The sequence below is a fragment of the Pseudochaenichthys georgianus genome, chromosome 6 (genome assembly GCF_902827115.2).
Source record: "Pseudochaenichthys georgianus chromosome 6, fPseGeo1.2, whole genome shotgun sequence".
Taxonomy (NCBI): Eukaryota; Metazoa; Chordata; class Actinopteri; order Perciformes; family Channichthyidae; genus Pseudochaenichthys; species Pseudochaenichthys georgianus.
The window spans coordinates 16083351-16110833 of record NC_047508.1 but is presented as its reverse complement, the minus strand read 5'-3'; the positions used below and the strand labels follow the sequence as shown (position 1 = coordinate 16110833).

The following is a 27483-nucleotide window of genomic DNA, read 5'->3' as shown; positions in this document are numbered from 1 at the left end:
TCTGGGGATGGCCGGCGGGTTAACCAGCTGACATTCACGGCAAGATGCACACCACAGCTTCACATCTGCGCAAATGCCCGGCCAATAAAATCGGGCCATTATCCGGTGTAGTGATTTGTTGTACCCTAGGTGACCTGACATGGGGTTATAATGAGCCGCCTGAAAAAAAAGACGGCTTTTTGGCACCAACAACTGGGTATTTATCTCTCCTATCTGTGTGTTACGGCTTACACGATACAGCCTGTCCCTAACCACCGTAAAGTGTGGGTGAGTGAGTGCTGCGTTTGGGTGTAGCTGGGAGCCATCAATACTCACCACCCGGCCGAAGGCGTGCTGAAGGGTCTCGTCCCTCAAACGCACCCCCATAGCCCCGGCTAACTTAGCAAACCCCGGCCAATTCGTTCCCAAAATCAGGGGGTGCGTAAGGCGAGTGCTAACTCCAGCCCTGACTCTATGCTTTTTCCTCTTATAAGAAATGTCCAGCGTCACCTCCGGGTACTGGTGAATATCCCCATGCACACACCTCACCTTCACCCACGATGCTTCAATCAATGCCCCAGGCCGAACCAAGCGCTGATGGATCATCAGAGCCTGGTGTGTACCCCCCTGTATACATACCGGTATACGGTACGTCCCTTCCAAATCGGGGGATGCAACTGGCGGTCCCGCAACCCGAACGGAAGTGGCCGGGCTGCACCGCCAGCAATCCTGCCCTGACGTCTGAGGAGCCCCCCGTGGTGCCGGACGACCAGAAGCATAGGCCGGACCCTGCGGAGAGATAAAAACAGGAGGGTAAGGTAGGGCTTGGGGGGAAAGTGTCGGGGCTGCGGGGTTGGGGTCGTGTGGTGATGGGGAGGGAAGGGCAGCTGCTCCCGGAAACCTCCTCCTCGGGGCTGGGACGGGTCGGCCCGCTGAAACGGCTGGTGGTCGGGGCTCCTCTTTCATGCTCTGCCGGGGAAGCGAGAGGTGGTCCTCCGCGAGGACGACGGCTGCTTCCAGGTTGGCGGGGCGATGGCACTGGACCCAATTCGCCGTTGAAGATGGCAGGCCGGCGATTAACTGCTCCAGCGCCACCTGCCCGACGACTTCCTCAGCGGAGTGCACCCCCGGCTGGAGCCAGCGGCTCGCTGCATCCAGGAGCCGCTGCGCGTAGGAGAAGGGCCGGTCAGCGTCCTCGAAGGGGAGGGCCCGGAACCAGTGGCGATGTCCCTCTGGCGTGCTGCCAAGCCGGTCCAGTATGGCCTTCCTCAGATGCCGGTACACATGCCGAGAGGCTGTGGGCGGCTAGGTGCGCACCCCCAGATAGCGGCAATAGCCGCGCTGCCCACTCCTCCTCCGGCCACCCACACGCCGCCGCTGTGCCCTCAAAGATGTTCAGGTATGCCTCCGGATCATCCTCTGCCGTCAATTTCTGGAGGAAAATTGAAGATATATATATATATATCTATATCTAGAAGCAAGCTTGCAGCATTTTTATACACAGCATTTTTGTAAACGGAGGAGCTACAAAAATGGCAACGTCAAAGAAAAGCACACCATGGTCGACCGAGGAGGTGACGACGTTCCTACATCTCATTGGGGATGATAAAATCCAGCGGGAGCTCAACAGAACAACTCGAAATGTGAAAAAAAAAAAGCTGATCGCCCCGCCTACACTGCGTTGCTACCCCAGGTCCTAAACTGTAATGGAAATGCTCCACGGCCTCGGAAGACCAGCGAGGCAGCCCGAGGCCTGAGCGAGGACGCTTAGGGACGCTTAAACGGGGCTACCCCACTGCAATGGAAATGTGCCAATAGACTGCTTCCATTGCGAAACATGGCCAAGACGCAGGAGACGTGAGGCGACGCCGGGCCAGGACGTGTTCTTTGGTGTCAGTTTGGTGTGTAAGTGGCTTAAGGGAAACTGAACTTGATGACTTTACGACACAACATTTAACTAAATGACATGTGCCAACTGTCCGATTATTGCAAATTCACACATTCTCAAAGCATTCTCTTGTAGTTTCCAAAGCAAAAGGTCAGAAAAAAAACCTGAAGTTAATATTACTCTTTGTTAATACATTACTTTTTACATATGATATTATGGAATGTTCGAATATTTCCCCTCTAATAGTTAATTAGTCTGCAAATGTCTCAGCCTTGACATGATTGTGTGTTTGGAGGCATTTGGTTTGCTCAGCTGATAATAACAGTGGGTGTGGGCTGCTGTTCAGTGTGTGTGCAACCTCAGCGGACACACACACACACACACACACACACACTCACACACACACACTCACAAACACACCAGTATTTAGGATTAAGTTTGAAGGACTCTAGTTTGCAAATATTCCAGTAGGTGGAGGTAAATGCTCAGAAAATGTTTTTGTACTCTTTGCAACAAAGCAACCATCCCCTCCCTCCTGCCATAATAATCAAATCAAATCAAGTTTTATTTATATAGCACATTTATAAACGATTTTTGGTCGAGCCAAAGTGCTGTACATATAATAAAATTAGCCTACAGTAGAGACACTTTACAGCAAATACAACAGCACAGATTGTTCAGAATATCAGTATGAGAAAAATGACACCCTCTATCCTTAGACCCTCACATCGTACAAGGAAACACTTCCAGAGAAAACCCACAGTTTAAGGGGGAAAAATGGGAGAAACCTCAGGGAGAGCAACAGAGATCCCTCTCCCAGGACGGACAGACGTGCAATAGATGCCGTGTGTAAATCGAAGAGATAATACATTTTACAGCATATAGACCGAATGTTAGGAAATGCATGTGTCTGTAATAAGAAGATGAATCCACAAGGATGTCAGCTACAATCCTGTGGAAGCCATCAGGGAAGCAGCATGACGAGACCCAAGGCAGGACCGCAGAGACGGGTTCAGCCACGACCCGAAGTCCACGGCTTAATCCAGAACTCAGGATAGAGGATCCAAGACACAGGACTACAGCAAGAGGATCAGCCTCAACTCCGGTTCCCGGCGTAGATATAGATACAAAACAAGAAAAAAGATTTGGCTGGGTTAATCGGAACAAGAGAATACACAGACACAGACAGAGAGGGAAAAGGTCATTGGATAAAAGTTATTCTTGATAACCCTGTAGAAAGATCTCATGAACCTCCCCACTCAATCTATCAAGACCCGAGCAGTTCTATTAGATATAGGATAAGAAACAGAGATAGGGAGCACAACAACCTATCTCTTCGTCAGATGCACTCCCCCGCTTATCTAAGCGAATCTGTACCCCGTTACCCTCTACAAGGCCATAGACCAGCAGAGGGAAAATGGGGGGTATGTAAGGGTAAGGATTTTTAAGAATAAACCGCAAGGGTCTAAAGCAGGGGTGGGGAACCTCCGGCCCCCGGGCCGTATACGGCCCGCGAGACCATTTGGTTTGGCCCTCGAGGTAATTTATAAACACACGCAAAAAAGAAAAAAATTAAAGAAATCTAGACCGCAAAATAATTAAACAAGCGAGTGCCTGTTTTTCCTGGCAACGGTCATGGTCCTTGAACACAACACGAGCCTAACGTGTCATCACGTGATATATGTCTCGTCTGACAGGGGTGCAGTTCTGACGGAGAGCACCAGGACTTCAACAAATTGCAGTACCCATAAGGAGCCGTACACATGCTGCAGTTTTTGCGTGGCTTTGTCTTTAGTTGAAAGCCCAGTGGCGATCTGTTCATCTGTCATACTGATCATACAGACAATAACTTTGTTGTTATTAGCATCTGGTTAGCTAGATGCTAACGAATATAAGAAGCTTTTTCTACAACCAGTGAGTTAAAGGCACATCTTTATATGATCATTATAGTTATCAAAAAATAAGAGAATAAAGTAAACAGGTATAAAATACTATATGACAGTAAAAAAAGTTGTTATTAATAAACAAGAATACAGTTTGAAAGAAGAGTGATTTGTAAAATATCCATAAAGAAAAAGTAAATCTGCTTACAGTTCTGTTTCATATGGGTGTTGAGAGATGTTTCCATAGATCTCTTCATTTTGCTCTCAAAGTGCACCAGATTGATGCTTTCAACTTCAATATTTAAAAATAAATCTTCCCGGGGGAGCATGCCCCCCTGGACCGCCCTAGAGGAGGTTACTGTAGGTCCCCCCCCCACTTAAATCATGTCCACATGGATAGGAAACTAAAGACATTTGCACACATCTTGTGTCCATATCTTTCTGTTTGGTGGCCACAACCGTGCACGTGCATGCATGCGTGAGTCATGGCAGGATATCTGGATTAAGAGGTTGCTTTTTCTTTGCACAGCATGAAAGAAAGGCCAAATTTAATGGGCTGTGATTTTTAAGCAGAGGTCAATCATTTGTGCGGCCCTCGGAGGATGTTGAAAAAATTGAAATGGCCCTTGAGAGGAAAAAGGTTCCCCACCCCTGGTCTAAAGGGAAAAATTATGAAATATAAGGTACTATATTTTAAGTAATCCTATCTACTATTCCTATATTTGAATAATGTATAAACTATTTTTAAAATACTTTATGGAATCCTATGTTATGTTATAAATATTAAAATAAAGAACTAATGAATAAATAAATAACTAAATAAATGAATAAATAGATAATTAAACAAAAGCCAAAGAGAAAAAGCGAGTTTTAAGTGTTGATTTAAAAAACCCCAGGGTCTGGGCCGACCTCACTTGGAGGGGCAGAGTATTCCAGAGCCTAGGGCCAGCCGCTGTGAAAGCTCGATGCCCTCGGGTTTTAAGCCTGGTTTTAGGCACTATCAACAACAGCTGATCAGCCGACTGCCTGGGGTGTAGCGATGGAGAAGTTCGGCTATATAGGCAGGAGCCAGCCCATTTAGGGCTTTAAAAACAAATAAAAGGAGTTTAAAATCTATTCTGAACCGAACTGGAAGCCAGTGCAATGAAGCCAGAATTGGGGGGATATGGTCGCGCTTTTTATGGCCAGTGAGAAGACGTGCAGCTCAGAGTTCCCGTTAGAATATTTTTTCGCCGGTCAACATGTCCGTTAAAGTTTAAATCTTCCGGACACAATTTGAAAAGTGCCGGTCAAAGGTCTTCTTTGTTATTTATTGAGCTTTAAAACAAATTGATATGATTCGATATTAAAGAAACTAATTATAATAGATTAACTATTCAAAAGTTTACAGTAACTTACAATAACACAGGAATAATAAACGGAGCGCTCTCTCTCTCCTGACAGCTCGTCAGTATCATGCGGCTCGCGGATCAGTAATGAGTTACCCGACAGTAAAACTAAACATATCTATAACTAGTTTAGGTAGTTTGAGAGGTAATTAAAATAGCTACGTGTGATATTCTAACCTGGTGTGTGTTTTGTTCCGCTCACCGCTGCATGTGATCATGCAGAGCTGTGTGTCAACTCGTCAGCAGCAGCTGATCTCTCTCTCTCCCGTCAGATTAGACTTCACTCGCGTTTATGTCCATATCGATTATTAAAAGACACCTACACAATAAGTGTCGCTATGCAACCGGTTGAGGCCACAAGGTATAGCGCAGCATTATGCATTTGTTTACATGCCCACCGGAACCCCGAGGCATTACCAACAGATCAACGCACCATCAACCCATACAGGACATCTCTTTCTCCACATTAAGTGTTAGACATTAGAGTTGACTATTCTTGTCTGTCACATACTCTTTTGTCTGTCACATAAGTGGCGCAAGTTGCGCAACTGATGCGGTGTTGCGCTAAGGGGAAATATATTTTGACCGGACGCTTTGACCGGAGAGATTTAGATTTGCCGGTCTTCAGCATATTTTACCGGTCATAGTCCGGTGATTACCGGCTAACGGGAACTCTGGTGTAGCCAGGATTTAATCTCTGTTAAGCAGTCCTTCAACTGCTGTAATGAGTTGGCATTTTGATTGAGAGGCAGATAAATCTGTACATCATCAGCGTAACAATGGAAGGGGATATTATGTTTTGTAAGAATTTAACCTAGGGGCAGTATATACAATAGAAAAAGGATGGGGCCCAGAATCGAGCCTTGGGGAACCCCACAGGTAAGAGGGGCTTTGGCAGAGGAGAAGACACCTAACTGCACTGAGAAGCTACGGTCCGTCAAATAAGACCTGAACCATGCAAGGGCAGAGCCTGTAATGCCTGCGGACTGTTCAATCCGTGACAACAGGATACTATGATCCACAGTGTCAAAGGCAGCAGTTAAATCTAACAGCACCAAGACAGCTGGGCTGCCTGAATTGGCGGCTAAGAGCAGATCATTAAAAACTCTTAAAAGGGCTGTTTCAGTACCTTTGCATAGGTTTAAAGCCAGACTGAAATTTTTCATGGATACCATGCGTGGTTAAAAATGACTGCAACTGGGCGTAGACTACTCGCTCCAGGGCTTTAGATAAAAAGGGTAGCTGGGAGATGTGCCTGAAATTTGCGAGAATGGAGGAATCGAGATTTTTCTTTTTAAGTAGTGGCTTAACCACGGCATGTTTGAAGGCAGCTGGGACACATCCTGAGCTAAGAGAAGTGTTTACAAGCAATAAAACACTTGCTCCAACTGATTCAAAAACATCTCTAAGGAAGCGAGAGGGAATGCTGTCTAAGGTGCAGTTTGTCGGCCGCAGGTGCTTGACTACTTCCGAGTGAGAAGAGAGGGATACAGGCTCAAAATGGTCGAGGACAGCAGGGCACAGAAAGGGAGCAGGATCTGGGGTAGCACTAGTATAGGCTAGCCTAAGAACAGATACTTTTTCGATAAAAAATTTAAGAAATGTATCGCAGAGAGTAGTTGATGGCACAATTGGAGAAGCATCACAAGAATTAATGATCGAATTGAGGACATTAAAAAGAACTTGAGGTTTATGGCTATTTTTGGAGATTAACAGAGAAATATACTCTGTTTTGGCTGCTTTGACTGCCGTCTGATAATCGGAAAGGCAAGCACGAAGAATTTCTAAGGAGACATGAAGTTTATCCTTTTTCCATTTTCTCACTGCACGCCTACAAGCGCATCAAAAAGCGTAAGTACAATCATTGAGCCACGGCTCTGAGAGAACTTTGTTGCGTCCAAGCGTAAAAGGAGCAACGGAATCCAGTATTAGTGTACATGTTGAATCAAACAAAGAGATAAGCTCATCCGCACTAAAAGCACAGTTCACCTCTAATTTACAAATCGGATAAGTATTAAAAGCATCTGAAATTTGTGAGGCAGTCAAGTGGTTAATTGAATGCAGACAACACGCAGGAGCACGTGATTCGACTCCTACAGAAGGGATCGGGTTGTAAACAGAACCGGTAAATGGTCTGAGATACGCGTTCCTGTACAGATTTCATCCACAAAGATAGACAATCCAAACGATAATACTAAGTCTAAGGTGTGTCCTTTATCATGTGTTGGGCCAGCCACAGACTGAATAAGACCGAAAGAGTCGAGGAGGTTTAAAAAATCCCTAACCAGAGGTTTAGACTCGCAGCACACATGGACATTAAAGTCTCCGCAGATCAAAACACGATCATATTTCACCATGATCCCAGACAGAAAGTCAGTTATAAAATCATTATTGTACTTTGGCGGACGATACACGACTGTGCAGAGTATAGGCGAGGCTAGGTTCAATTCAAAAAGCTGCAACTCAAAGCAAGCATAGCTAGTTACTGGGTGAAGCAAACGGCATTGGAGATTAGCTCTAAATACTGAAGCTATACCCCCACCACGGCCGGTGGTACGGGGGAGCTGAAGAAAGTACAGTCGGGAGGAAGAAGTACATACTCGCCGGTGTGGACCCAGGTCTCCGTCAGGAACATTAAATCCAGATCATGAGAGGTGAAGAAGTCGTTTAACAGGAACGTCTTGTTTGCTATTGACCTAGCATTTAGCAAAGCCCTGCAGAGTTTTCTCTCCGGGCTGGCCGAAGGTGTAGTGCGTCTCAGCTGACGAAGATGTGCGTGTTGAACGCCGCGCGGACCGGGAGCAGTCAGTCGGGCAGGAGGAGCTGCCAGTGAGTCCAGCAGAGGCCGCAGCTCCGGAAATACAGGGCGAATCCACCGAACCCTCGGATGGCGTGCAGCAGGAGGGCCATGACATCTGATGCGTGGATAAGTCACGGAAGAAGACGTCAGGTGTGCTTTTTGATGGACAAGCGCGCCACCACGCTTTCCCGGCGGCGGCGGCGGCTTAATTTGCCTAATCCTCCCTCAGGGATTTATTCCGGTGTGGTGTCAACGCGATTTGCTCTTTAGTTCCGGTTGTCACTGTCACTGTGGCCGTTTCTCAATTGCGAGGATGCTGGCTTGGTAGTCGCGTACTTCCAAGTCACTTCCTTCAGAAACGAAGCCAGTATACTTCCAAGCCACGGCTTCGGAAAACGAAGAAGAATGGAACAGACTAACAAGTGTGCCATTCTCTCTAACGGTTTCAACATAAACTGTACGGAAAATAAATACCTCACAATGTCTATCTAATTATGAACTTGCTTTACTTTCACGGAACACATTTTTGGTGATAACAAACAAATGTAACAAATAGGGGTGTAACGGTATCCGTATTCGTCCCGTGCCGTCACGGTTCGGACGTCACGGTTCGGCACATGCAGTCACACGGCGAATACGCCTTTTTTTACGAGTGGGAAAAAAGTCTGTCACTCAGGGCAGTATTACACTATATATAATCCAGGGGGCGGTATTACGCCTAAAAGCCAGCCGTCCATAAATAACAAATGAAGAACAAGAACAAAACACAACAAAACGAAAACAATACATGAAGAAGAAAAGTTAGTAGCTATGGCGATTTCACACAACACACAGGAGCTAGAAGACCCACCTGCTTCTTTTAAATCAGGTGTGTGGGAATATTTCGGGTTCCCTGTGGACTACAACAATGATGGAGTGCGAGTTGTGGATCGGACGAGGACGGTGTGTCGGCGTTGTTCGACAGCGGTGCGGTATGCTAGTGGTAACACGTCAAACATGCTCAATCACATCCGAGTCAGTCTCAGTCCCCAGCGAGAGGGTTTTCTCAACGGCAGGTGACATAGTTACCGCCAACAGATCTGCCCTCACTACTGACAACGTAGACACACTTATCTTTTTGAAGAAAAACTTGAAAATAGAGTAAAGCTTGAGTACCTTTATTTAGGCATAATGGCCTCACACACTCACAAGTTAATTGCACATGTTAGACATTGCTCCTAAAGGTTCAGATTTTATTTTGTTTTATAATTATCATTGTATTTATTTTATATTTTTAACATCAGGAGATGTTATACAGTACAGTTCTGTATTGCCTTTTATTGATTGTGATTGAAACACTTTCTTATTATTTATTTTAATATTTTCAAGACATTCTTTTTAGTTGAACAGCTTATTTAACCTTTTTGTTTGACATCAGCCATTATAAATAATATGGCCATCTGAGTGGTACTGTTTGTGGTTTGTTTTTAACTGTGTAATACAGTTAAGGATTCCAAATGTTAGAGTTCCTTATTTTCATACCAAAACTTGCACTACTGTTAAAAATAAATAACAGCTTTTTCTTTTGTACCGAACCCATACCGAACCGTGATCCCCAAACCGAGGTATGAACCAAACCGTGACCTCTGTGAACCGTTACACCCCTAGTAACAAAGTAACATATTTACCAACACATGTTCTACGCCACTACATACTTACATTTACATGTGTGCTGCGTCGGTTCAGCCATTCTCCGCAAGGGTTTTTGAAATTGGTCCGTGCGCAAAGCATTGTGGGGATTTTAAGGACGCGAAGTCTACCCATGTGCAGCCTCGAAATTACCCCCAAACCAAGGACGTGACCTCGGTGGAATTCCAAGTATGCTGGAGATTGGAACAGTCCTTCGGCGGCACTCGATGACGTAGCATCCTTGAAATATTGGCTTGGAAGCCAGTTTCCTTGAGATTGAGAAACGGCCTGTCACTGCCCGATCTGCAGTGCGCATGTGCGAGATGGTCCGCCATATTGGACAACTCCGTACGGCAACCCAAGAAGAACACTTGACACAGTGGCTTTTGGCAAAGCTCAAAAAGAAAACTCGAGAGAGATGAGTTATTGTTATTACGTGACTTCACTATTATTTAACAACTCTTTTCATTGGGTTCTTTTATTTGGGGTTAAGTACATTGTCAGAATAAGTGAGAAATGGATTTAACTTCTGTTAGACAGCTATATGCCATACATTTTTGCATACATTCACAGTAAATATTTATTCAGTATGATAGCTGACTTTTTTACCAATAAACGTTCTTTAGGATAAACAACATTTAGGACATCATACTCCAGAGATCAATCTATAAACATATATTGAGCCAGATTTCCTTTGATGGATACATTTTTAGCATATATACATATTTGTTGTTTCTACATAATATTTTATACTTTTCTGTATTCAATGCTTTTGTCTACTCTATGCTGTTCAGTTATTTTGTATTTGTTACATATTCTGCAACTGTACCATGTTTTTATTAATTTCTTGAAAATATGCCACATATTTGGGATGGCACTATTTCCTTCTTTTTTTTTATTGTTAGCCTATGCTAAAGAAATGTAAGAAAGTGTTTCTTCTATTTTAGACCACGGTGTGAATGATTCACTTTGGGTTACTGGTGTTGTTTAGCGCCATTTGTAGTGACTAATAAATGTTTTACTATTAATATGACATGAGACAAAAAAATGCATTGGTTCCTTTTTATTTATAGAGACAAACAAGTTATTCCATCTTTCTGCCTTATGAATTGTGGAACTCCAGGTTATTGAGGGCTCGGAGGCAGAGGAAATGGATGTTGCCGGTGATGGACATCAAGCGCTCCAAAGCTGCAGCAGGAAACCTGATGTTGGACAAGTCGGGGTGATTGAACCGAGGGTCTCCCACCTGTTGCACACCCTCGACACGTGGAGGCAGCATTTTGGGATGCTTTCTTGACTCGGTGTCGTTACCCGGTGAAGGGAACCTCATGTTTTTGGCATTTATGGTTTCCTTTCCAAACCTTGTTTTGGAAACGCGTTTTAAATCTGTGTCGTCATCCAAAGAAAGGTCCTGCATGCTTTTCATAAAGGCCTTATGAAGAGAGGCCATGTCTGGAACAGTCTCAGCAGGTGGAAAGCTTGGAAACTGTGGAATCTCATAAGCTTCAAGACTGAGAGGCTGGATCCTCTGACCGGCCACTTCATTATCCACAGAAGGAAACCCAATGTTCTTTAGATATGGGTACGTCTTCTCATCAGTGTCTCCTTTGTCAAGCACAGGACGACTGGACTGGATTACAGGGCTTTCCTAAGAAAAGTCACATTTTTGTAAGTTCATTTGTTTAGTAATAATGGTTAAAGTATGTGAGCAAATCATAGTATGCAATTGTACATTACATTTTGTAAACGTGAGACAAAAATATTGGGAGTATATTTTGAAAGAAATAAGGTTATTTGTTACATATGTTTGCTAACATTTGTATAGCTGTAGACAGAATTTGTGAAATTCTTAACAGTTTTGTGCACGGATCTCATTTGCAAGTAAACATAGTTTTAGCTATGTATCATTACATTAATTTCTTCAACATAAAGCCTTGTCTGAGAATGTAAGTCTGAGAGATCTGCACACACATGTTGTATCTGTGTATGAGATATTACAAGGTTCAATACATTTACAACATTAACTCTTTTAACAGGTTAAAATTATATCTGTGTGCACAAAACGTTTTCACACATGCACTAAACATTTCTACAGCTGCACAAAGAAAAGGTTCACACACAAGACGATAAACACATGCAGGCTTTGAAATTATACAAGCTTAAATGATGTTTCACCCCTATTTGCTCACATAGTCATGCATATCATTTGTGTTTTAAAAGCAGGGAAAGAGAAGGGTATCTTACAGTCGTCCGACCCTTTATTGGGTACGCTTTCCAGTGAACGGACATGGTGGACTCGGTTTAGCAGTCTGTAAAACAGCAAAGAAAGGATTTTTAGAAAAGTAACAATCTTTTAAGCCTCATTCACATTTTTAACTCCTCAAACTACAATGTTAAAACTAAATGTACGTATGGGAAAACACCAAATCCTAAATATGTACAGATAAAATCGTCCAAGCCTTACTTAGTTGATGTATTTCAACCTCTGTGATGCCAGTTGACTGATGAATTAGAAGCAGTTTTGTAAAATGCTGTTCTGCTGCGATGGAATGAGAACACTGCTGCTGATTCTATCAGGGGTTCAAAAAAATGCAGTGCCGTGGATGCGCCTCTGCATTTGTATCAGTTCTCTTTATTTGTGCTTTAAACCACATTCCCATCCAAAGATTGATTCAGGGTGCTTGTCACGGAGGTGATCTCTGGGCCCATAGGTCTCGGCCTCCGTTACGGGTTGTATAGCTTCATTGTTGTTGATTGTGTTCACCTGGTGCCCTGTGTTGTCTCCTCCCCCCTCACCTGTGTCTTGTTGGTTGATTAGTCTGTGGGTAATTAGGCTCTGTGTTTCCAGGTAGTGTGTGTGAGATCTTTGTTGCTGCTGACTGTGTTCATGTAGACAGCAATATTGAGGCTGTGAATCATGTGTCAATGAGGAATAAATGCCCACGGGTTATATTTGAACTCTCTGCCTCTGCCTCCTTGCTTGGCCACTCAACGGTCAGCTTCACAGTGCTGAACTGATGTTTTGTTGGTCATTCAAGAGAAATTGAGAAAACATTAAGTTAAGGTTGAGCAGCGCAGGATGGACCCAAGTGCAGACAGACAAATGTTTAAACCAAAAATAACCTTTTTCAAGGCGACTGGATATGTGCACAAAATGACAAGAACTCTCTTTCCCTAAAAATCGTAAAAAGAACCCACAAAAACCAGAACAATGACCAACTTGACCAATCAAGAGACAAGACACAGCTGGGGAGGGGAGGGAAAACACAAAGACACCAGGGCCCTTTCTCATTTCTCTAACTCCCCTCCTTGACTCCCCTCCTCGACTCCTATCCTCGAGACTTAGTCCCGCCCACAGGAGATGCGAGCGGAGGAGCCGAGGAGAGAGGAGGGGAAGCAGCAGGCGGTTAGAGAAATGAGAACTCCTCTCCTCTGAGCGGTCATTTTAAAGATGACAGGAGGCAGCAGCCCTCTGTCTGATGGACAGATGTGTTCATGATGACTTATATATTTACTTTGATTCATTGACAGTGCGGTATAATGAGACAATAACAGGCTACAGATGTGGACACACACATATATATGTATATATTTATATAAATATATACAATTTCAGAATCAAACGGAGCATTCATAATAACGTAACACTATCAGAGACTGGATATATCCCCCCCCCCCTCTCTGGTCGCTGCAATGAGGAAAATAAATTACGGGCCAAAAGTTGTATTTACAAGTATTACAAGTAAGCAGAGGACACCAAACCAACTGAGACCTGTCTGTCCGCTGCATCTACATACACACACTGTACCACACACGCCTACACATAATCAGGCTTCAGCTGTTGTGTATTTTATTGTGAAGCACTGAATGGTTTTAGAAAAATATCGACTCTTTGTTTGTAGATATCTACTAAACTAAAGCAAATAAAGAGAGTAGGCCTGTTATACTGAGCAATATATATATTATACACACTGCTCTGCTTTCTGCACGGACCTCACAGCTGTTCTCACTGTAAACATCGTGTCGCGATGAAAGCAGTTTCTAAAATAATATCCAGGGGATGCATGCAGAGCTGTCATTGGCTGAGATAAGTCCGGCCGTGCGTCACGACTCTTTGAAACATCTCTGTTCCCGGAAATGCATCCGCGAAGGAGCCGTGGAGGACCGTGGAGGACCCATCAGTGTATCCTCGGTTAGAGCTCCTCCAGAGAGGCTCCTCGATGCTCGGTCCTCGACGTGCATTTAGATAAATTAGATGTCCTTCAACATGGCGCACTAAAATTCATTTCCGGGTCACTGCCGGAGGACAGAGGAGTCGAGGAGTCGAGGAGGGGGATTTGATGAAATGAGAAAGGGCCCAGGGCTGCTTCTCAGGTCGACTATTTTCATTTCCTCGCTCCTCGGTCTCACCGGAAGTTGATTTGCCTGCGCCATCTTGAGTACCGTCCCATGGCTCTTATTTCTGCCGGAGGACCGAGGAGCGAGGAGGGATCATGGAGGAGCGATAACCGAGGAACCACCAGACCATCCTCTGATGAAATCCTCAGATACTCACCCCGCCCCCTTACTGTGTATCGCTCACTGATTGGACGAGGCAGTGCATGCACTGATCTGATGCTTCTTGACATGAGAGCAATACCCCAGCGGAGTGAAGAAAATACATGAACCTCACGGGACGGGAATTGTATTCCTATTGTGCACTCTAATCAATATTAATCAAACTATTGTTCGTTTAAATACATTTTAAGAATGGCGTTTATCTTTTTTGAGAATGACTTCTTATTTTATTTCATGTATTTGGATCTACAACAGATGATACTAATGTTTGTGTCAGTAAACGTGTACTAACAGAGGCGGGGGTGTGTGTGGAAATAACGGGGACAGAGCTGGCTGCTGCCAGACGATCAGCTGTGCAGCGTCATCACAAACGGACGTCGCTTCACATGACGCTCCGGAGGAAAGGACGTCCCATTGCTCTTAAAACTCATTTCCCTGCTTCTCGTGGTTTCCTTGCGTCCCTCCATGCTTCCCTGGTGGGAGGGACTAAGCGCAGGGAAACGACGCAAGTGAGGGAAGCAAGGATTTCATTTAATCGACCTGAGAAGCAGCCCAGGTGTACAGAATCAGATCATCAAACAGGAGGGAAAACACAGACAGGAAACAAATACAGACTAGGCACATTTTCACAAGTACTGTATTTAATTACAATTTTGAGATACTTTACTTTACTTATTATAATTCAGAGGTAAATAGTGTACTTTTACTCCACTACATTTCGTTTTTTACTTGACAGATTTGGATTAATTAAGGGAAATATAATCAAGTCTTAAATCAGACTTTAGTTACACCTGGAGTAAATTGACAAGCTACCCTGGAGTATACAAAGTCATTCAAACTAGCTGCTCCTTTACCAGCTTTGAGAACACTTTAATGCAACAATAATTATAATCAAAATATATATCATATATATTATTCTGAAATTGGCCAATCTGCATAATGAGTCATTTTACTCTCTGTACTATTTTAATGCTAATACTATTGTACTTTACTTGAGTAACATTTTGAATGCAGGACTTTTACTTGTAACAAAGTATTCCTACTTTTACTCAAGTACGAGATCTGAATACTTCTCCCACCTCTTTATTGATTCACTGAGTCGCAGCATAGGTCTCCATTTGGCCTGGCTTAATGGAGACCTAATGACTAATGCTTTGTGAGAGAGGGTGTATAGTGACACTTTTCACTGTCAGTGTGTGTACACACACTCATACTGTACGTCTTAATTAGCTGTATTGCTTCAGCCCTAAACATGTAGTCCCTACAGTTCTGTGGAAAGGTGCAGGTGTGTGGTGGGGGTCTCACTTACTGACTGACTTTTCATTTTATGGTTAGCAGTTCCTTCAAAATGGATTAAACCTTAATATCGCAGTGAAAAGGTGATATTGACTAAATAGAATATCACAATGGAGCTATACTAATCATCAGTAAATATTTGCTTATCTCACATATAATGCTATTTCTATGCTACAGCGTATATGTTGACACATCATTAACAAACATGTAACTTAATGCACACAGCATACAGTAGCACACATTGAAATTAGCTGCAATATGTGATATTAAAAAATAAAATATGGATATGACGCTTATAAGAACACACAAGATAATATCCATGCAGTATATAGTTCAGAGCCTCTGAAATGTTACTATCCTTTAGTATAGATTTCGTTTTTTATGCTTTTTTACAGTTCTGATCACAGACTTTCTCTAAACCTCCCTACACTCGTATTTTAAGTGTTATTTGTTAACCTAAAATACATAACACAAACAGAGTTAGCATAATAACTGATGAATATACGTGAATTCTTGAAGTTACTATATTGTGTGGTGGAAATCTGATATCATGTCAGCCCTGATGATATGTTAAAGCTAGTATTGTGAACCCAAGTGCAGACACCGAGACACGAGGCAGAGAGCTAATAAGAGGATGGTTTATTTAGCGTTTGGGTCGGTAGTGAGGCCTGCTGGGTCAAGGGGCAGAAGGTGGGGTCCGGTGAGGGGTTGAGCCAGGAATAGAGGTTCTGCTACAAGGCGGAACAGGCAAGAGACCCATGGATGGATAGAGGCTGGAATCAGCTGGTTACTGCAGGCACATTAGATGCAGAACAGTAGTCAGTCAAACACACATGGGAAAGAGATAAAACAGTATGTCTCTGCCTGGACATGATTGTGTGTGGGCTGCGCTAGGAACGGATACCTGTGTGTGTTTGTGTAATATCCCTCAGCGACTGCACACAGTATTTTGGATTACATTTGAGGCTCTCCAGTTTGCAAATATTCCAGTAGGTGGAGGTAAAAGCTCAGAAACGTTTCACCAGCAGGAGGACCTGTATGCTCAGCGTGTGATGTGGACACATGGAGATGCCTGTACTCTTTGAAACAAAGCAACCTTCCACTTCCTCCCTGCTATGATACTGTGCTGCTAATCCCAAATCAATTAGAACATCATCAACAGTTGTCTCCATTGAACCAAGAAGCCCCTTTGAAGCCATTTGAAAGCACATAATCTTGCTTTCCCTATTTGACTTCCTTCATTACGATGTATTAATGATAATTGGTAAAAGATAGTCTGACTGTAACAGACAGACACACTATTCCTGTGATTCTGTGAAGGCAGGGGGCCATTTCTCACAGATTGCTGCCGGAAAACAATAAGGTAGAGAGAGGAAACTTACAAAGAGCTACTTTTAGACTGTTGTTTGCTTTGAAATGTTTAAAATGTATCAAGAAAAAAATGTGTGGCTTAGAACAAAGTCTGTTGACACTTCGCGCGCACCTTTTCATGTCACACACCACCCAAGGCCAGTTTCTAATGGAAGTTTGTAATGGAGTCTGTAGTTTACTGTAAATCTATTTTTGATTTACCTCTAAACCTTTTTAGCTAAGTTTGATACAATGGTCAAACATGTGTTTATAAGTCCAAATCTATGGAATAGAAGACTAAATAATGGCTGTGTTTCGGCCAAGGCACTATGTGTTTTCCATCCATGCCCCAGCCAGTTTCCTGTGTGTCGTTTCCCCCTCCTGACTGGCATTGTTAGCCGGTGAAGTTCTTGCCAGAAACTGCACCTTACAAGCTCAAGTCTTTTGACATCAAAAAAGATTATTCCGACCTCTAAAACCAAGGGACTAAGACGTATTTTGAAGAAGTACCCTCACAAAGAGGAAGGTGTGGGGGAATTGTGTAACCTGGCTTTTTTTTGCACTCACCTTTGCAAAATGATGCACATCCCATATGCAAGAGGATGAGAAGATGTTTGCGGTTGGAGACTCGTCTGCCTCTACAGTGTTGTTGTACTCAGCTGTAGTAGGTCTCAGCATAGCGTCCTGTCAGGGGTCTCCTCTGTCTCTTTGTTCAAGGAGAGGAAGGAAGGGGAGAAAGTTCTAAACAGAGGTGTATTTCGGACCACTGCTTCCACGAAAGAAGTGAAACTTTAGTGCTAGTTGTTAGTTACTTTTCCTTCATCAGATCTGGTTACAAACCTAACTTTCTCAACCTGCTGTTTCTACTGTGATCTGTCCTCGGAATCAGACACAACATGGACTGCCTGGCTGGTTACCGGAGGTCCCGTCACAAACATCTTGCCTCGGGTAGGTGACCCTTACAAGCTGGACAACAGTGAGGATGAACACTGCCATTGGTTGAATATAGATATTAGGAAGAGATCTAGGGTTGATATTTTTTATTTTTCTAAATAAAAGACTGGACTGACTATGAAGCGGCGGCGCAAGTACTGGTTTTGGAGGCGGAAAGGTAAAAACGCAATGATGTGTCTGCTCTGCTGTTATGGTAAGAATTGAATACTCAATTTTTGGCTTTACACTGAAAACTCGAAAATAAAAAACATTAAATGATGGAAAAAATAATAAGAGTTGATGTTTTTCTGCCCATCCTTTCACAAACGTCACATGTGACTCACCTTTCACCATTCCCATGACTTGTTTAAGCCCTTCGGCTCTGTCATCCTTGTTTAACTAGCATTTATATAATCTCTATTTTCTACCGGCAAGCAGGATCCATTTTCTAATATTATCACCAGGCTGCTCTCCCGCATAGACCATTATTTCCAACTCTGCTGATGTGTTGCTGTTCCCTCTGACTTCAAGTCCTAGGGCTGTTCAAAACAAGGGGGAACTTATCTGAAACGTTTACCAGATAAAACGTTATCATGTTATAATAACTTTGTAATTATAACATGATTTTTTTTAATTCTTTGCAGTCCGAGGGTTTGGTAAATGCAGTTGTTTCAGTGAGTGTGTTGATTCATTGAGTTGCACTCTTCTCCATGTGGACTTCCTGTCGCTGTGCAAGGGAGAATTTAAATCCACCCAGCTGGGAAAAAAGTTTTTTGTTCTGGGGGGCCTGGGAACCATTTCCCCCTTTAAGACCCTCTTCTAAACCACTCTGGCCTTTTGGCAATGTCCCTGGTGGCCCATTACCCAACTGCATTATCAGAGCAATGGCAGTGTGAGTGTGTGTGATATAACGTTGCAACCCTTCGAATGTGCTCCTTTCTTATATCGCTGTGTATTGCTGGGTGAGTCATCGTTGTATTTAAAAGCAAAGGAGAGGAAACACTGTGAGGTGTTCTGCTTTCATTCTCATTGGCAGGAAGGAAAAGGCTGGGAACACCCGTAGTCCCCAAGTCCTTTCACCCACACTCATTGTTCCAACGTGGAAGAGGGTGTCACAAATACTGTCACAAATACATACTCATTAATTAGGTTGATTTACGGTCAATTGTGCAAATAGTTCTAATCATATCAATTACTGTGTTATCGTCTTAACGTTATATAACCTGTCAGCACAGAAGAGATGTATGACTTGCTGGAATTAAGTCTTAGCCTCCCACGTTGCCTGTTGTCAGTCAGATCAGGGCACTTGTTAGCCCAGTCTGCTGAAATGCGATTGCTGTGTTAGAGTTAAATTATGTATAGGGAGATGTAATCAATCCTGTTAGCCAGGACGTGATTTGTAAAGCCTGCACAGAATATGAATCCAGGCCGGTGAGGTAGGTGGGTACATGCAGGTGATAGCAGTCTATATGCTAGTAGCTTCACACAGCACTTACAATATTTTATTATGTTAGCAGTACACCATTTTAAAGGGGACCTTTTTATGGTAATTTTCAGGTCTCATAATTGTATCTGTATTTTCCTATTCTGCTTGTCATAAGGCGGCAGGATAAAAGCAATGCAAATATATAAAAGTGCACAGTGCAGAACACATCAACAAGAAGGAAGAGCTGAATGTCACTCCATTGTCCCCCAGTCTCATTTGCATTCAAGATTGAGGCATAGATAACAAAAACATGGATTTATTAATATATAGAATAGAAAAGAATGGGAGGGATAAACCCCTCTTTATATTGGTCACACATGCAGGGCACACAGCACACACAGTGAAATCTGGCCTCATATCATGTTGTGCATAGTTTAAAGGGGCCCTATTTTGCTCATTGTCAGGTTTCATATTTATATTTTGTGCCACCCTCTAGATGTTTTCATTCTTTAATGTTCGAAAATGTCTTCATTTTTCTCATACTGTCTGTGCTACAGCACCTCTTTTCACCCTCTGTCTGAAACCAGAGCACAGTCTGCTCTGATTGGTTAGCTGGCCGACCCTGTTGTGTTTGGTCAACCGAGAGGACAGAGAATTTAGAGATGTCCCGCCCCTTAGCCACGTTAAATGTGTTGGAGCACCAGCCTAAAGAGGCGTGGGTGTTAGTGATGTCACGTTGTCATGGAAGTGAACAAAGGAGTCCAATGGCGGTGTTTCATCAATAGATAATAGTCACAATCTACTTGATTGCGATGACACTTGACCTGATAAACTGGCCTCTTTTAATGACAGCCATACAGTATTAAATCAACAAACATTTGATGTTGTTGAAATGGTTCTTGTGTGTGTACGGTGCCCCTCACGCACTAACACACGGTCCCTGATTCACTCCCAAACATGGAAATAATGAAGTACTTATCACTCTCAGTGATCCCTCTAAACTCTTATTGTTAATTCAGGGTGGATTATGGTGGGATTTATTCTATGTGTTTACCGCGAGGAGAGATGAGAAGGATAAGGTGGATAATGAGAGCAGCCAAGCGTCTCCTGAACTAATTGTTTAATCATTTTGGTGTCTAGATATTCTGTGTCTGGCAGCATTATCCATCTCGCATCTCTGGGCCGAACGCTGCGCAGTAAGTGATGATTTTGGCAGGTTGTTGTTTGACAGCAGGGATAGCATGACGTGTGTGTGTTTGCCAGGAGAGTATATGGGAACCAATCCAAGGTGGGTTGTTCCTATGAATCTCGGGGGCCAGATGTCGACCTGGTGCCTGTTCTGTCCTCACGACTGATGTGCCGTGGATTCGGCTTCTGTACCTTGTGTGCCGTGTCTGTGTATCTTTCATTTGTGTGTGTGTGTGTGTGTGTGTGTGTGTGTGTGTGTGTGTGTGTGTGTGTGTGTGTGTGTGTGTGTGTGTGGTGTGTGTGTGTGTGTGTGTGTGTGTGTGTGTGTGTGTGTGTGTGTGTGTGTGTGTGTGTGTGTGTGTGTGTGTGTGTGTGTGTGTGTGTGTGTGTGTTTCTGCAGACAACACCCATCATTCATCATTGACCTTCATAATGTGCGTGGTACAACGGGAGGAGGGGGGGGTCAATGAAAACAGCAAGGGCTCAAATGGAGTGTGTGTATGCCAAATGTGTGTGTGTGTTTTAAGGGACGTGGGTTTAATGAATTATGTGGGAGGCCCGGGGTTCTATGCTTATAGAGGTGTGGTGGCTAATGGCGCAGAGCCATGCTGCTCTCCTCCACTCTCAGGCCAAAGAGAGGAGAAAGAGATGGATGGTGGAGGGAGAGTGGTAGGAGGAAGAGAAGGGGGGGGGCGAGGGCAGTGGGAAATGCCAGCTGCAGTGCTAAGAAGGTAGAGAAAGTGTGAGGTGGGCAGAGTGTGAGTGAGTGGGAGGAAAGTAGTGAGGCAAAATGAAGGAAAAGACAGAGGAAAATATATGCACATATATTATTATTTTCTTTAACGCTTGAAAATGGTGTCGAAAAAGTCTGCAATGCATTAAGATAAGGTTTCAAAGCAGACCGAATCAAATTCAAAGCCTTAAAGCTCAACATGAACTGAACTGAATGTGTTTCTTCTTTTTCAAACACTTTTGACAACGCTAAGGAAAAAAGAATATAGAAAAAGTTTAAATGTGTTGACAGGTTGGATGTCAAAAAAGTTGATTTGCTCTCAATTCTGCAGAGCCGTACAGAAAGAAATAGTTTATCCAGGGGAAAGTCTTGAATATCGTTTAAACACAATGAGCATGCTAATGTTCCTCTGTGGCTGCTATCTATAATTGTTACGGATATATTTGTCATATCATCTTAAATGTGTCGATAATATGTTGTGTGTACGGCTTGTTCGACTGCAAAAAGGGACAACAAATGCTTACATGAGTTTGAGATTTGTTTTAGCAATACTGTTTGGGCTAAATGATGCATATCTCTTAAGTGTTTCCTTTATTGTGCTCTTCATCATTTTATGTAGGGTAGTCTGACTACCATCATCATAAATCTGATAGGAATAATTTTTCTAAATTGAACAGGGGTCACAATAAAAATAGGTTTAATCTCTTTCCAGGAAATGCAAACTGTCCCAAACATTTTCTAACTCAAATAAATATATTGTCTGTAGGCTTTAATCTCATTTTCCAAATCTCCTCAGATCAGGAACGAGGTTATAGATTTATTTGGGTATCCTACCAATTATTTATTCTAAGTTAGAATTATTCGACACAAGTTTCAATTAAAGAGAACATCTTTTAGTTGAATTGTACTTTAATAAACCTCTGCTAAACATCCACACTGTCAGAGGTGTGAGGATATCTGCATGTCGGTTAGAGCTTCAGTGCGAAGAGGAGATGTTGATTCTGGAAGATAAGGTTGACAAAACAATCCACCATCGCGGTCCTACATGATGTTCTTCATTACTTTTGAATCTGAAAGCCAACAAAGGGGGTTTCAACTCAATTCAGAGTGTGTGCACGCGTGTGGAGGTCCAGTTGGAGCTGATGTTCACACTGTGTGTGACAACAGATCGATCTGTGGTTGCAAAGCGAAGAAGGGCTTATCTGCCACCGTGCAGCGGCATGTGCATTAAGTGTTTGATTGCGTTTCTCAAAGCAAGCCGTGTGTGTTTATGAGCTAGTGTCGGTTTCTGCATACATTTCTTTGCCTTCTCGTGTGTGAGGTGTTCCCGCTCTAACCCAATGTAAAATAAATCTATGGATTTGTGGGCTGTCTTCATGAAAGTGTACCTGCATGACGGTAATCCCCTTATGAATATATAAGCCCGTTTACATCTGATTGCATATTGAGAATACCAAAGCAGGTCCATTACTCACTGTCTGCAATCCAATACTTCACCATGGAAACAATAGGCCATCCTGCCTATAAGAATCAATGAATATGTTGGCTCATAATAGGTATGATTTTCTAACTAACATAATGTTTAAATACTCACCACACCCCACATGCCGGACATTCTTCTGAAAGACATTTCCTGGTAAAATAGTGTTATTTACAGCCAGAGTGTTTCTGTAATGTTACAATATATTTCTGTAAACGCAACATATGACTTTCCTATATTCCCAATTCATGCTGAACATTGCTGAGTCATGTATAGCATTTATTCTCAACAGTCTCACGAATGAAACACAAATCCTTTAACGTTTGTAACTCAATTGACTAATAGGCTGAAAGCGGACGGGGCGTTCATTATAGGATAAACATTCAAATGAGTTAATTATAGTGTTTTATTTCATAACCTGACCTAACCCTTTGAGCAAGAAGAGCAGGACATGTGTCAAATTGTTCCGTGTGTGTGTGTGTGTGTGTGTGTGTGTGTGTGTGTGTGTGTGTGTGTGTGTGTGTGTGTGTGTGTGTGTGTGTGTGTGTGTGTGTGTGTGTGTGTGTGTGTGTGTGTGTGTGTGTGTGTGTGTGTGTGTGTGTGTGTGTGTGTGTGTGTGTGTGTGTGTGTGTGTGTGTGTGTGTGTGTGTGTGTGTGTGTGTGTGTGTGTGTGTGTGTGTGTGTGTGTTGGAGGTCCCCATAAGGGGAATCATTAATTTTAGGGTGAGGACTTGGTTAGGTTTAGGATTAGGGTTAGGTTAAGGGTTAGGGTTAGGCACGTGTTGGTTATGTAAGTCAATGTAATGTCCCCATGGGTGTTACAAAGTTGACTAAATCATCCAAATGTCAATGAAAGTGGTGATCAGCAATTGTATATGTTCAAATGTATAATGTGAAGGATATCATAAAGCCTTAATGCAATCGAATGTAAAACAAAAAAGTTATGATTGATGAAAGTAGTGAATCGGTCAGATTTGACCCGAAGACAACAGGAGGGTTAAATGAAAATCTTCGAGATTATTCCTTCAAACCAGAATGTCTCGTTTCTTATTTGCACATCTGTTGATTAGGTGACAGCAAGTGTGCTTCTGTTGTCTAGTAACTGTTTGAATTAATAATAATTATAACAATTAAAGATTGATCACATTTCAACACAACAAAAGTGCTGCATGTCATGAATAAACTTACCATGAAGTCAAATGAATAGTCACACCCTGCCTTATTAGATGGAGGATTGAATGTTTCCTGTAATCTAATCTATTAGATTCTCCTCCAGCTCATTACAGATGTAAAACTGTAGCTGTTATGGGTCCTTTAGGTGTGTGTGTGTGTGTGTGTGTGTGTGTGTGTGTGTGTGTGTGTGTGTGTGTGTGTGTGTGTGTGTGTGTGTGTGTGTGTGTGTGTGTGTGTGTGTGTGTGTGTGTGTGTGTGTGTGTGTGTGTGTGTGTGTGTGTGTGTGTGTGTGTGTGTGTGTGTGTGTGTGTGTGTGTGTGTGTGTGTGAGAGAGAGTGTGTGTGTGTGTCTGTGTTTGAGAGAGAGTGTGTGTGTGTGTGTGTGTGTGTGTGTGTGTGTGTGTGTGTGTGTGTGTGTGTGTGTGTGTGTGTGTGTGTGTGTGTGTGTGTGTGTGTGTGTGTGTGTGTGTGTGTGTGTGTGTGTGTGTGTGTGTGTGTGTGTGTGAGAGAGTGTGTGTGTGTGTCTGTGTTTGAGAGAGAGTGTGTGTGTGTGTGTGTGTGTGTGTGTGTGTGTGTGTGTGTGTGTGTGTGTGTGTGTGTGTGTGTGTGTGTGTGTGTGTGTGTGTGTGTGTGTGTGTGTGTGTGTGTGTGTGTGTGTGTGTGTGTGTGTGTGTGTGTGTGTGTGTGTGTGTGTGTGTGTGTGTGTGTGTGTGTGTGTGTGTCACTGAGTGACTGCAAGCTGTCTGACCTTAGACCAGCACTCCTGACCTGTCTGTGGTAATGGCTCTGCAGTAAATGAACAGACAGAAAGCGAGTGGACAGTTATTTCCTGCATGTGTTTCACTCACACACTCCCAGTCCGCGGGGACATGCAGGCGGCACACATACCGCTGCTGGTGGTGACGTCTGGATGTAGTTATTGTCTTCTCTCGGCCTTCCGGTCATTAACTAATGGCTTGTGTAGTGAGGCCTGCTGCACAGACTCTGCTGTGTCTGCTGTGAGCAGGTCGTTTCATGTAACCGCTGGTAGGATTTCATTTTAATGAGCATCCATGTCCGGTTGTAAAGGGTTAACAATAAAGCGTGTGTTGGTTCATTATAAAGAGAATCCCCAGCCCTGTGTTGGATTTCCAGCTGTGATGAATGAAAGGGGGATGAAAAGGTGAAGAAAAGGAGATCAGTAGATGGTTGTACAAATGGAGGATGAAGGGAAATATAGGAGATAAAGAAAGGGTGGAAATATAGATGACAGAGAAGACAATAAAGAAGAGGTCAGGACTGTGATGGCCGTCAGTCTGAATTAGAAAAGAGATGGACAGAGTAAAGGTCCTTGACATTATTTCCAGGCCACCATCCGAGGTGTGTGTGCGTGTGTGTGCTTTGTGTTCAACCAAAAGCATGTTTCTTCACACAACTTGTGAAAGCAGCACTGTCACTGTAACACTTATTGGTGCCTTAGGGTCATTTTCACAGGCAGGTTTGACAATACGAGGACAACTGAGCGCTCTTTCTCACGTCATGTCAACACCTCAGCCAACCACAGCAGATATCTGGCGTGTCTCTGTAGTCTGTGGTGCGATGCTGCAGTTGTGACAATAGAGGAAGAAGATAGAAATAGCAATATATCTACATTACATTGTTCTTTTGTATTTTGTTTTTCTTGCACCTCCGCTTAAGTTGTTCTTTTGGCAGTTGACATTTACTGGGGCACTTGGGCTTATGAAATCAGCTCAAAAAGAAAAAAATGCAATGTCACCCAGCCAGTTCCTGAAATCGATATACTTTGGAGTCTTTCACAAGAGCTGTATATTTTATTCTAGAACCTGACTTCAGGCTTGAGGCTGAAACTTGACTGCTGTGCTGTTAGACTTGACTAACCAGACCTGACTAAAGATTTGTTAGTAAAAAACGTGCATGTGTCTGGTTTTGAGAACACACATTCCTATGCAATGAAGAATACAAAGAGTAGCTCCTGGTTGAGGCTGTACTCAGATGCAGCACCGCTTTGAGCCTGATGCTAATGCTACCATGGCAACTATCCTACCTACCGCGTTGACAATGACCTTCGGGTTACATGTTTATACCCTGAGTGATCAACATTTCCTTCAGAAAATAAAACATTAAAGTGAATGTATTCAGTCTTTTAAAAATCAGCATCAGGATGTATTGCAGGATCCATTATCACAATTCAATTACAGCAGAAATCTTTTCATTTTGATGCAAATAAAATAAGCTAGGGGATCAACCATGTTACAGTTCATCCAGAGGGGGGCATGAATGTATACTTTAGATTTAATGGCAATCCATTCAACACCTATGAAGACATTTGAACCAAAATCAACAACGTTAAACTCATGGTAGCGCCAGACAAAAAGTTAGGGAGCACCAAACTCTCTTGGGTTCATCGACTGGGGACCATGACGATTAGTACATTTCATAGAAATCTATTAAACAGCTGTTTAGATATTTTTGTCGAGATGAAACAATAGACAGGCCAAAGGATTGAATTTAAGCATTTGAGCTTTATATAAATCCAATTATTAACACATATTTAAGTGATACAGGTTTTTTCTGATAGTACATGTGTTCTTTGATTTGCTCTATGAAGACTCTAAACTTGAACTTGAGACTGTCATTGAAAAACTACTCTAACTTTGAAAATTGACTTTGGACTTGCCCAAAAGGACCACGATACACTGTTCTGGCTTTCACAACACGGATGTGGATTGAATGTGACTCCCTGTGGAAATGTGTTACCACTGTCTGGTTGTCATGGGAAAAGAGTGGGTGGCCTTTATTTCCATTTCTCCCACTACTGCCAACATGAACTGTGCTACTCAGTCTGAACCTGGGCAGAAAGAAGCATTCTTCATCGTCTCTACCTTAAGACGCCTTGCCTTTTCTCCCCCTCCCCTCTCTTCCTGGAGGGTTTATTTTCTGTCACACTCAGCACCTATATCTGCTACAGCCACCACCAGCTGATGAGTACGGCCATTGGCTTATTCCCCTCTCACTGGCCCTCCCCTCACCCAACACAATGGGGCTGATTGTCAATGCGACACCACACTCACACACAGAGGGGGCTTTACTCTGGGGCAGCAGCAGCACCCCCACCATATGCCCCATCTCCGCTGGAATGTGATTATCTTCACTTGCCAGAGAGAGAGAGAGAGAGAGAGAGAGAGAGAGAGAGAGAGAGAGAGAGAGAGAGAGAGAGAGAGAGAGAGAGAGAGAGAGAGAGAGAGAGAGAGAGAGAGAGAGAGAGAGAGAGAGAGAGAGAGAGAGAGAGAGAGAGAGCAAGCAACCAATGCAGCGAGGCGGCAGTTTACCACGAGCCTGAACCTGCCAGTGCAGCGACAGAGAGCTCAGGGAGAGGGGAGGGTGGGAGAGGTTTTCACTTCAGTCCAGCAGTGGATTTTAATTCCTTCACTTGGCTCCACCTTGCTGCTCCTCGCCGGACACAGCCTCCACTCAGGTTAGTGCATATCTCTTTTTAGACTCCATTAACCAAAGAGCATCCAAAAGCCATATTCATCACGTGCACAATGCAGACGTGGGGCGTTGAGAGCTAAAACACTACATGTGGGTGGTTTGTGACCAAAGACACTGAACAGCTTGCTCTCTGCTTCACACAGACACACATCGCCTGCTGAGGCTGATGGTTAGCAAAGAGGGGAGCACACATCACAAAAGATCAGCCCTGGCTCTCACCACAGGATGTTTCTCTGCCGGTGCTGAAGCT

General features: G+C 43.3%; 1 protein-coding gene and 1 long non-coding RNA gene across 5 annotated transcripts in view; one reads left to right on the top strand and one right to left on the bottom strand.

Moving 5' to 3' along the window:
* The window catches only part of fgd4a (FYVE, RhoGEF and PH domain containing 4a), a 75010-nt gene that overhangs the window by 5905 nt on the left and 41622 nt on the right, over positions 1-27483 (top strand). The window contains exons 1-2 of one of the 4 annotated variants that reach the window (XM_034084817.2): positions 17317-17757; positions 17867-17956. The exons of 1 other annotated variant lie outside the window; for it this stretch is intronic. In XM_034084817.2, coding sequence (XP_033940708.1) covers positions 17706-17757; positions 17867-17956 — 142 coding nt within the window. In that variant the 5' untranslated portion in view covers positions 17317-17705. Of the gene's footprint in view, positions 1-17316; positions 17758-17789; positions 17957-27483 lie in introns of those variants that run through there. 2 more of the 4 variants (XM_071203472.1, XM_034084811.2) reach the window with 2 other exon arrangements.
* On the bottom strand, positions 10655-12324 carry LOC139433981 (uncharacterized). Its single transcript, XR_011643376.1, has 3 exons — positions 12071-12324; positions 11851-11915; positions 10655-11254 (listed from the first exon to the last, which is right to left on the bottom strand). It is a non-coding gene; the product is annotated as an uncharacterized lncRNA (long non-coding RNA).